General features: G+C 47.2%; 1 protein-coding gene across 2 annotated transcripts in view; it reads right to left on the minus strand.

Annotated features, from left to right (window-relative positions):
* Positions 1–2,728: 2,728 nt before the first annotated feature.
* LOC129381388 (neprilysin-2-like) overlaps positions 2,729–12,062 on the minus strand; it is a 56,586-nt gene continuing 47,252 nt past the window's right edge. Inside the window, exons 8-9 of one of the 2 annotated variants that reach the window (XM_055064206.1) lie at positions 9,679–9,743; positions 2,729–2,928 (exon numbers count right to left, since the gene is read on the minus strand). In XM_055064206.1, the coding sequence (XP_054920181.1) occupies positions 2,744–2,928; positions 9,679–9,743 (250 nt within the window). In that variant the 3' untranslated portion in view covers positions 2,729–2,743. Of the gene's footprint in view, positions 2,929–9,677; positions 9,744–12,062 lie in introns of those variants that run through there. The other variant, XM_072285763.1, reaches the window with a different exon arrangement.

Raw genomic sequence — 12,062 nt, forward strand, 5'->3', positions numbered from 1 at the left:
CCACACACAGACCATATCTTTAACTGATAACTTATACAAGTATCGTGTTGTAGATTGCGAATTTCATGTTTACAAAATATATCCACGCGTCGTAGTCTCACTAGGCGTAAATATATGTCACATTTAAATATCCACGAACTACAAGTTCACGCGCATTCATGTTTCAACCCTGTGAGCGGCTCGCTTCAAATGGGCATGTCGCACGGCTTTTCTGACTTCGTAGTAAAGAAGTGCAACGTGTAGCTTAACGTAATACGATTGTCTAATATTCGTCTTACGTGCTGACGAATACTTTTTGCATCGCTTCGGCGCAATGAAGGGACGCTCCACAAACAATATTATTAATGTCAGGTTGTCCATGTGCTATTGCTGCAGCGCACTTGATTTTCATCTGAAAGCTAGCGCGTTAATGAAGCGCACTGAGCGGTTTTGACATCTTCAACAGTGCATAGCCAGTTGCTCGCACGAGCGCCGTGTTGTAAGAAAAATAATTATAAATTATGCAGCCTACACAATTAATAGTCATTTGGGAGGGTTTAATAAATTGAATTGCCATCAGCTCATGCATTTTATTGCTAAATGATGTATTCCTAACAGTTCTTGTTCGCGTGTTAGTTGCTTTTATTACTTGCATGCGTTCATAATTATTAATGAATCACTTTGCCAAATTTAGTAGTTATTTGCCTTCACTTCCAAAACATCGGCAGAGGTGAAAGCTGTTTTTTCCGGAATTACAGCCATATTATAATAACTAAATTGAGCAGATTTCCTAGAAATTTTATCCTGCATAAGAATGTCTTCTTCCATGCTACGCTATCATGCGTCAGAGATATTCCTAAATATATTCACACAGTCAATACTCTTGTATTATGTGTTATTGGTGTAAAAATGTTAGTTATTATTTCATCGAAAATATATGAGACAAATATTCAGGTTAGGCATTGGTGAAGCTCACTTTAAAAGTCGTCTGAAGGCCAGTGTTGTCAGCAAGGTCATCCAACAACGTTAAGAACTGGGCAAAGGCAGGCAGTTGCTGCAATGGAAGGCATGTAATCAAACTACATTGGATAGTGTTAGATGCGAATGGCAGGGCAAATGTGCCACATTGGTTTCCCCGTTACATCTTTTGAACTGTGTATCTTGTTAGTAAATTTATTATTTATTGCTTGCCAAAAACTATCAGGTGCTGAAAATGGTTCCTATAAAGTCCCTTGCAGTCGGCGAGCGGCTAACAATAAACGCCCTAATTTAGTGTTTGTTTCTTACCTTACTGTTTTTGTTGCCATTGGGTTTTTATTACATGGTATTGTTATGCCTGCGTAATTTAAAACGACAGCTGTAGGTGCCTGCAGTCCCGATATTGCATAATAGTTCCTTGGGCCTTATTATAAGTGTTCGGTAAGTGGATATATAGTAAAGTCAAAGGCATAAATAGGAAATACTTACATTTACATCAGCGCTTGTTTACAAAAGTTCATTAAGCATATGTGCTTTGCATTAAAATAATTTTATGACATCATACAATGGGAAAACGTTAATAGCGCCAAAATTTAATTCAGCCTGGAAAATAAGGTTGTATAACGAGGTAACTTCTCTCATTCGTGAAACTTCAAGTTGTATGGGACGTCGAGAAGAAACGCGCTAGAAGTAGTACATTTCAAGCGGCGACTACACCAACAGGTTATACGCGCTGGCAGTAAATAACACTAGTAAATATACAAGATGTTTTCATAAAGACGTAGTAATACCTAAAATAGGTGTGCCGAAGTAAAAGAACGGTTCCTTCTGTGTTATGTCATCAGCGGTGGCAACAATGAGGCGACGGCTGATACGTAGTCACTGGTCCCTAATAAAAAAAAAGTACATTAATACTTCTATAATTTTGATTTCAGCAGACCCATCGTGATTGGGAAACTTGAAGGAGCTCTCGCTACAAAAAATACGGATTTAAGGATTTAAAAAAAATTCGATTACCCATGGAAATACGGCATGAAATATTCAGACTCTAAGAGTGCTCGAAACTAAAAACGAAAGTCTGAAGCATGCGCATAGCTTCACCCTTAGTGGCGTCGCCTCCGCTTATGTCACACCGCGGTGGGTAGCCAGCACACTATCCGTCCATTCCCATAGCGAGGCTTAGTAACTAAGAGTATGGATCGGTGTATCAACGGTTCGAAAGTAGCGCGAATCAGGCAGTAACTCGGTGCCACACCATGAATGTGTGAAATTGAATTTTTGCTTTTGCATTATCCGATAGATGTCATTTGCATAATGTGTTGAGAATTTATGCGGCAAATTAAATGCGGCAGATTTACTGGTGACGACATTGAAACATATTCATTCCTGTAGCTCTGAAGCTCTAAGTTCATACAGTTAGTGCCTTTACAAAGCATAGTACATTGCTCTCGTGTGCTAAACCAAATAAACCAATTAAAAAGCACTCTGTTATGAGGAAACATATTATCAACTTTAATGTCTTGATAATAAATAACGTCAATAGTAGTGAGTTTATTACATCTAGCGAAAACTGCGATTATACTTCAGTTTCTGTATTCTAATACGTCGAGGTAGATACAACTGCTTTAAAAAATTTTTCGTAGATATTTAAAGAAAGATAAGTCATTTCATCAACACAGACCCGTAATTTCTGGCGAGCACAATCGTCAATCACCTAAAGACGCATTTGTTTTTATGTAACACACATCAGAAATATTTAGTGTTAACAAAATATTTAGAATTCTGATTACACATCTTTGAAGCCATTGGTGTTTACCGAACAAGAATACAATGAAGTTCTCACCGAAATCAGTTTTTCGTTGGCCTCTTCGTATTGCTTCTCGAAGCATTCAGTTTGGTTGTCAAACAGTTCAGAGGATTGCTTTATGATGGGCCATTTACATGTTCTCTTGCGCATGCACACACTGACCCCTATGGCAGAGAAGACAAGCGAATGTGATTTATAGGCGAATTGGTTGATTTGCGCGTTTAAGCATATAGGGAAGATTAACATTTAACTGCAAGTATTAAATGGGCTGTATTTGAAGATAAAAGAAATTTCAAGTATTCCATAAGGTTTTTTTTTTTTCATTTTGCAGCGAAGCTCTTTATGGCTGGGTTCCGTCAAAGATTTAAGTGTGCGTGGAAAAACCATCATTGAAGTAACTCGAGATGCAGTTGGCAAGGAACGAACGCTTTATTAAAGGTTAGGTAGCTTTTATAGTCTTTATCTTGTGACGTCAGCCGCAGCCACTGCCGATTCACAAGAGGCAAGGCCGGTAAATCTAACAAAACAAACACGTGTCAGCGGCGCATGCTGATTCACAACAATTCTTCCCCCTTAAGGAGTGAAGCGGTCCGGGGGCCGGGGCTTCCGCTTCGACCTACGCAGTGTCACTTCAGCCCGGTCAGTCACTTGCGGCTCGCTGGTAGCAACTTCTGCTTCGGCCGACCCGCCTGATGGCGTTCGAATGTCGGTGTCCACTTGAGGCTGACTGTGACTGCTGTCGTGTCCTTGTGGCTGCGAGTCTGCTGCTGCGTTCTGACTGCCTTTAGTCGGTACTTGCATGGGGGCGTCGGGTTCCACCGCTTCTCCTTCCACGCTGGTCCTCCTGGTTTTTAGCTGGTCGAGGTGGCGGCGATGTTGCTCCCCATCTGCAGTCTTTACCGTTGCCATTCGCGAGCCTTCGGTGGACTCTACCGCGCCTGGTTTCCATTTGTCACCCACTCCATAGTTCTTGAACCAGACGTCTTTGCTCAGCGGCGGGCCACTGTTGCACGCACCTGCAGAAGGGAATGGTCGTGACACGACGTTGTGCAATAAAGAACGTGGCTGATATCCGAGAAGCATAGAAGCTGGGGTTTGCCTATTTGGCAAGGGAGTGCGCCGATAATGCGAAAGAATGTGGTCCAGCCGAGCTTGCAAACTGCCGCGTGTGTTTTTGTTTAACCCCTGTTTGACAGTCCGTACTGCTCTTTCCGCCAGGCCATTAGACTGCGGTTTGTAGGGAGCTGTCCGCAAATGAGCGATGCCATTGCGCTTCATAAATGCCCTGAACTCTTCGCTAGTAAACTGCGGCCCGTTGTCCGTCACCAGGGTCCTCGGCAAACCGAACCGGCTGAACATAGTCTGCAGTGCTTCAATTGTCTTTGCCGAACTGGCGGTCTTCATGGCGGTAACCTCGATCCATTTCGTATGGGAATCAACCACGATCAACAACATGTTACCTTCCACAGGACCCGCAAAATCGACATGGACCCTAGACCATGGCTCCTCTGTGTCCGGCCAAGGCACGGGTTGTCGGGCAGGAGGCATGCTGCCCCATTCTATGCATGTTGGACACGCGTTGACCAGCTTCTCAATGTCCCGATCGAGCCCTGGGTACCAGAAAACAGAACGTACCAGGTTCTTCATAGCCGTTATCCCTTGATGTGCATCATGCAGCATACGCAGCATTGACTGCCGCGCACTTGCTGGAATAACCGCTCGATGGCCCCAGTACACAATTCCGTGGCTGTACGTTAGTTCGTCTTTCCTGTGCATGTACACGCGTAACGGCTCCTGAGCCGGTTGCAAGTACCGTGGCCAGCCATTCTGAATGTAATCACGGACTTGCGCGAGGTCGCTGTCGTCAACAGTCATTCTAGCCAAGTCACTCGCCGACAGAGGACAGGTATTGAGGTGATCGGTCAGAAGAACATACTCACGAGCGTCATCTTCTGCAGCCTTAGTGTTGTTATGCTCCTGCCTCACCGGTAAATGGCTGAGGGTGTCTGCAGGAATCAACGTCTTTCCTGGCTTGAACTGAATTTTGTAGTTGTAGGCGCTTAGCAAGAGGGACCAACGCTGAATCCGGGCAGCGGCCATGGCGGGGACGGGCTTGTCGGGGCTGAAAAGGCTCAGAAGAGATTTGTGATCTGTAACAAGCGTGAAATGATTCCCGAGCAGATATTCCCGGAACTTTGTCACCCCGAAGACAACTGCCAATGCCTCTCTTTCAATTTGCGCGTAATTACGCTCAGCAGCTGAAAGCGTTCGCGACCGGAACCCAATTGGTCGATCTTGCCCATTTATTCTGTGATATAGCACTGCGCCGACGCCGCACGACGACGCATCGGTTTCCAAGATAAGCGGCTTACTTGGATCGTAGTGCGCCAAGAACTTAGCTTCCTCTAGCAGCCGCTTTGTTGCTCGGAACGCGTTATCTTGTCTCGCTCCCCACTGCCAGCGTGTGTTCTTTCTTAGCAGTTCATGCAGTGGCTCTAGAACAGTAGCCAAGTTTCCCAGAAATTAGTGGTAGTAGGTGACGAAGCCCAAAAACGCCCGTAGTTCCGCAACACCGGTTGGCTTCGGCATTTTCATTATTGCAGCAATGTTGTCCATCTTAGGTAGCAATCCGTTCGTATTTATACGATGTCCCAGAAATTCAACTTCTGCTTGTCGGAACTTGCATTTCTGCGGATTCAGCTTGACACCGTGTTGCCGGAAACGTCTGAAAACTTCACGCAGCGTCTCGCAGTTGCCGCGTTTCTCCGCGACTACCACATCGTCCAGGTACACTTGAATGCCCGGAATGCCTTGCAGGATGCCGTCCATACGTCTCTGAAAAATCGCAGGAGCAGAGGCTACACCAAAAGGAAGCCTATTAAAGCAAAACAGGCCTTTCGGAGTGTTAACGACCAATATCTTCTTCGTTTCCTCGTCAAGCGGCAACTGACTTTAAGCATCCTTCAAGTCGATGGTGCTGAATACTTCACCACCGTTTAGGTTTGCAAAGATATTCCTTATTTTTGGCAATGGGTACTGCTCCGTGACACATGCAGCATTTGCGGTCACCTTAAAATCGCCACACAACCGAATGGAACCATTCTTTTTGATAACGGGAACCAGAGGCGTGGCCCACTCTGCACTGTCGACAGGCGAGAGAATGCCATGCTTAACAAGTCTGTCTATTTCATTTGACACTTGCTCCCGCATTGCATACGGCACAGAACGTGCTTTGCAGAACCGCGGCGTCGCATTTTCCCGCAACCGCAAATGGACTGCGGGGCCATCAATTAGCCCTAGACCTGGCGTAAACAAATCGCCGAACTCCTCTAAGAGTGCGCTAACCAAAGTACTGTCAGGGACATTTTGCTCACCGGAGGTTTCCTCGCCGAGAATGCTGAAGACGGACCTTCCGCTACGCTCAAATGCGCTGATGACATCTCGCCCGCACAAGTTCGGGCCATCGCATTGCAGTACGGTTAGAGTTGCATCTAGGGCCTTTCCCGCGTACGAGACCGGAAGTTTCAGCTGACCCCTCACGGGCAGCTTGCCAAGAAAGCAGGACAACTGCAAGGACGTCTCGCGGAGCGCAGGCCAGGCATGCCGATGCTTGCAGTATGTTTTCCCCGTAATGATGGAGACAGGCGATCCGGTGTCCACTTGCATTGTCAGCGGAATTCCGCTCCAGCAGAGGGTGCGAACCACAGGCTTGACCAAGTTTACCGACGTAGTGTACAAACTCAGTAGACAAAGTTCGTTGCCGTCGCTCTCTGAAGAATGCTCCTCACAAAGGGCCACCCCTTGTTTCCATACACACATCTTAGCTAGGTGCCCTTTACGTCGGCAGCGAAAACACTCCGCCCGGCGAAACTTGCACTTTGCTGCCTTGTGCTTAGTGCTACCACAGCACGGGCAAACGACGTCTTCGCTTGGTCGAGAAGCGCTCGGATGAGTCTTGTGGTAATACGGTTGACCTTGCACCTTGCTCCTCACGGCATGGACGTCGCCATAATCCTGTGTCCTCTCCATGTGATCAACGTTGAGAGCTGCCATCTCTGCTGCTAACGCTATATCTTCGGCTTCTTTCAGCCTCAGCGAAGGTCTGGCCAAAAGCTTCCGACGAACGCCGGTATCACGTAGACCACAAACAAGTCTGTCTCGTAGCATCCTGTCCCGTGCCTCGCCAAAGTTGCAACTGCAGGCCTTCTTCCGAATTTCCACAATGAAGTCCTTCGTTGACTCGTCGGGACGCTGGCATCTGGTGAAGAACTTGTAAGACTCCGCTATTTCGTTGCCCTGTGGTGCAAAGTGCTCTGCCAGCAGTTCAAGCAGCTTCTCATAGGTAAGGTCTTGAATCTTCGCCGGCGCGCACCGTACCGTTATTATGCCGACTGTTGCCGTGCTTAAGGCTGCCGTTAGCAGGGCTCGTCGTTTCTTCGAGTCGACGATATCGTAAGCTTCAAAGTAGGACTGCAGACGCACCTGGTAGGCGTCCCAACTGTCTTCCGTTTCGTCGAAACCCGGTGGTCCGGCGTGGGCCGCCATGGAACAGGCACGGCCCGGTGGTGGGCAGCCTCGTCGCCACTGAAGTAACTCGAGATGCAGTTGGCAAGGAACGAACGCTTTATTAAAGGTTAGGTAGCTTTTATAGTCTTTATCTTGTGACGTCAGCCGCAGCCACTGCCGATTCACAAGAGGCAAGGCCGGTAAATCTAACAAAACAAACACGTGTCAGCGGCGCATGCTCATTCACAACAATCATCATCAGCAATGCCTCGTGCCACTGCTCGTGCGTTCGTCGTCGTCGTCGTCCTCCACACTGGCTCCGTTGCCGCTCATCATGCCAGTGTTCCCATATACTGTTCCTCGCGCTCGTGCCACTGCTCGCGTCTTCACCATGTTATTCTTCCGCAACTGGCTCGGATGACGCTCATTATACCATCATTCCCATGTTGTTCCTCGATCTGCGAAGGAGCTTATGGCACTGTCCCACAGCCTCACGGTGCGGTGATTTCGGTCTCAAATTCCTTACCTCAATAGTATCGCTAAATGAAAGGACGAATGTATACAACGAATGTGTATACCGGATGTGGAGCAGCAATGAGCGTGAATGCATCAAAATACATGCGTGTGCGTACCTTTCGTCAGAATGACCACCGATCAAGAGAATAAATGTGCTCATACCTGTGTTCAAACTTTTTTGTTCCCTCTTTGTGTGTGATACACAGCTTTACTGGTGATCCACCTTCACAGAGTGGAATGGCTCATTATTTTTGTAATATAACACAGGCGGTAATTTTTTTATCCCGTGGGCCCTATAACGTAAAACAATTAAAGTATGTTTTTATTCCGATATCTTGCCGTCAAATTTACCTAACCGCAGACGCAAGCATTGGGCGGGGACACGCAGCGTTGTCTGAACAGCCTAATCAAATGCTCTCCTTCTTTTTTGGAGGCCACTTTGCCTTCAAAACGAATAACATTGCTTACATAGAGCGTTTTTTTTAACTGGTCGCTAAGAGTTTAGAAGCACGGCCAAGTGGAGAGGGATTCGACGGGCCGAGCCACCGCACTGAATATAGATAACCGGATGAAGAGGGTGGTGCAGACGGGAGCGATTGGCCCGCTTTCCCTTACTTAGCCTGCGGTGGCTGGTCGAAACTCGCGGCGGCGTGTAGCGGAAGGTTAAGAATGCGGCCAAAACGGGATCCTCAGTTAAGAAGAGTTGGCAGAGCGATGTTGCAAGCGTGCCGAAAGAGCTCGGAAAGATTACACGGCCACACACACAAAGTTTTAATATACGCAAATAAGCCCAAGCTCTCTACTCTCGCAGGTGCGAGTAGTCAGTGCTTGAGCGATCCTTCATTTTGGAACGGGTTAGTCTCCGATTATTCAGAAAAAAAAAAAACAGTTTTGTTCGGCATAATAATGCATCTTTAACGCAAGCCCGTCAGGTTGACGCGGGGAGGATTTGTGACGGCGCGTGACAGGCAGGTGATGCGGGTGCAGCCCGAAATATTTTGACCAATAGCAGTGGGCTAATGGTGAAAAGGCGCCGAATCACAAATACTTATTTTCTTCTCATCGGTCTAATCATGCATAATCCGTGCGTGGTCCAAAAACGTTTTTAACCGATCACGGAGGGCTGATAGCAGAATTAGAATAGAAAAGCCTTGAATAGCTTTACTTATAGCGCCCCTTGTGGTATATCACTCGATTATAGTAGGGCGGAACGAGTGCAGTTATATTAGCGACTAAAAGGTTTTGTATAAACATTAGGATCCTTTAATGCAAATGAGTAAGCCATCTTAAAAACCGCATGCTTAGGACGACGTACAGTAAACGACGCCAACTTAAACATTTTTCACGTGCCAGATTCAAGGAAGACGGCAGGAAATGAGGCGGTTAGAGCACGAATATTTATAGTCGTGGACGTCGCATAGATATGGATGAATTAGGAAAATTTATCAATAAGCTCATGCCTGAAGCAGTTACAAGATATATTGTTCCCTTGTGATGAAAGCGTACGAGCCACACTGATGACAGGCAGCATCGTGCAGGATGAAGGGGTCACGCGAGGTTGTAATAGCGCACATTCGAGTGACGTCAGTACTGCCACCAATGCCTCGGGCTATGCTTATGTATGCGCAAGACATCCTGCTCGCGGTAAAGATACTGCGTAAGACACTGCTCACGGTAAAAACGGCTCTGAACGCGTACCGGGAAAATAGCGCACAATTACTGGCAATGCTGTCTACAGCTGAAAAATGAAGATAGTAATATTGCATGTATGGGCACATTTTTGTTATGCTCATTCACGATTACCTCTTCTGCTTCTCTGGCATTAGGGAACATTTATCAGGTTTGATAGCATTTTAAGCAGAATAGCAAGAATAAGGATACGTTGATTTTACCTTGGACGAAGGCATAACCCAGCTCGTAACCAATCACACCGCCGATGCCACCGTAGTTCATTGAGCTGTAATAGAAGAAATTGAGGTTTGTATCACTCTTGTTGCTGGGCGGCAGCATTGTATATGTACATATGTATATATATATATATATATATATATATATATATATATATATATATATATATATATATATATATATATATATATATAAATTGATGGACGACTTCTAAAAGAGGCTGTTAAAGCACGAGTCGTCGAAGGGGCAGCCCAGCTTGGGCTCGTGAGCCAGCCCGTCCTCGTCTTCTGGGAGCAAGTGGCCCAAGCGCGGGGCATGACAATTACCCCTCCTCTGAGGAGAGCATCGACTCGATGCTAACCAAATCGCTCACGGGCCGAATGACTTGTTCCACGACAAACGCAATGGTCCGAACATCATGACTGTTATGGTGTGCGATACAGTTTTAACCTCACGACGTGCACAATCTCAGGCCACGGTAGTCGGCGACGTGCTGGCTGGGTGCCATCCGGAAGAACTTTATAGTTGAGGTGGCTCACTCGCCGAAGCACTGTGTAAGGGCCAAAGAACCGACTAGGAAGTTTTTCCGAAAGGCCTTTACGACGGACGCGGGTCCAAAGTAACACTTGGTCACCCGGTCGGTAATCAACTTGTCGTCGGCGGACGTTGTAGTGACGCGCGTCAATACACTGCTTTTGCCTGATGTTCACCCGAGCCAGTTGACGTGCTTCCTCGGCACACTGCACAAAACTCCCGTTGTCTTCATCAAAACTTGGAGAATTGTGACATGGTAACATGGCTCGTAACATCGTCTGAACTTCACGACCGTAAACAAGAGAAAACGGCATGAAGCGTGTGGTTTCATGGGGAGCGGTATTGTACACAAACGTGACGTACTGTAGTACTTCGTCCCACGTCTTATGTTTCACGTCTATGTACATCGACATGTCGTTCATTGTTTCGTTAAGCCTTTCCGTCGAACCATTTGTTCGCGGATGATAGGCAATCGTCTTTCGATGCATGGTGTAACTGAGTCTAAAAACTTCTTCAAGCACTCGATCTTGCCGTAAATGCCGCCCCTCCATCTGTGATGACACATGTTGGGGCGCCATGACGTAGTAGGATGTTGTATACGAAAAAAGTGTGCAACCTCAGAAGCCGCACCTTTAGGAAGAGCCTTTGTTTCAGCATGGCGGGTTAAATAGTCTGTGGCGATGATGGCCCACTTTTTTCCGGGAATAGACAGCGGAAACGGGCCCAAAATATCCAGGCCGACTTGATCGAAGGGCCCTCTAGGCAGCTCGATAGGATTCAGCAACCCCGCAGGTTTCACAGTGCGTGACTTTCGGCGCTGGCCTTCATGGTAGGCTCGGACGTATCTTTTAACACAATTGGCGCGTTTCGGCCAGTAGTACAATTTCCGTGCCCTAGCAAGGGTTCGAGCTAAACCCAAGTGACCGGACGCAGGCTAGTCGGGGCATGCGAACAGGATTTCTCCACGAAGATCTGCTGGTATGACCAAAAAATAGGTTTTGTTGCTGGCAGCATAATTCCTCTTGTATAAGATTCCCTGTCGCAATGAAAACGATGATAATCCACGAGCACTTTGTCTTGGCAGACTTAGGTTGGGGCCTTCAATGTCTTCAATGATATGTGACAATTCACAATCTGCTTTCTGCTGTGTAGATACGTCGGCCTCGCTTATGGCGCCAAGAAAAGAGCTGTCTTGTTCGGTGTGTGGATCGGCAGGTTCAACAGGCGTGCTCGGCAATGTGCCGGCATCTTCGTGTGTGCTGCCTGACTTGTACCCGATGGTCATGTCGTATTCCTGCAGGCGCAAGCTCTACCGTGGCAGTCGTCCGGAAGGTTTTCTTAGGTTTGCCTGCCAGCATAAGGAGTGATGACCGATCACGACCCGGAATGGGCGGCCGTAGAGATAAGGCTGGAACTTTGCAAGTGCAAATACGACGGCAAGACACTCTTTCTCGATGGCGGTGTAATTGGACTCAGGTCACGATAGGGTGCGACTGGCGTAAGCTATGACCCTTTCGCCATTCTGCTGCTGCTGTACGAGCAACGCACCCAGCCCGATGTTACTGGCGCCGGTATGAATTTCCGTTCCGGCTTCCTCGTCAAAATGCCCCCGAATAGGGAGCAATGCCAGGCGGTGTCGAAGCTCGTTGAAAGCCGCTTCCTTTTCAGAGCTCCAGATGAACGGCGTTTCGTCTCTAGTGAGACGATTAAGTGGTTCAGCAATTTTAGAAAATTTTCATATAAAGCACCGGTAGTATGCGCACAGTCTGAGGAAACGTCGAACGCTTTTCTTGTCGGCAGGTGTCGAGAAAGCAGCTACAGCGGAAGTTTTCTC

This window comes from Dermacentor andersoni, unplaced genomic scaffold, assembly GCF_023375885.2.
Source record: "Dermacentor andersoni unplaced genomic scaffold, qqDerAnde1_hic_scaffold ctg00000041.1, whole genome shotgun sequence".
NCBI classification, from domain to species: Eukaryota; Metazoa; Arthropoda; class Arachnida; order Ixodida; family Ixodidae; genus Dermacentor; species Dermacentor andersoni.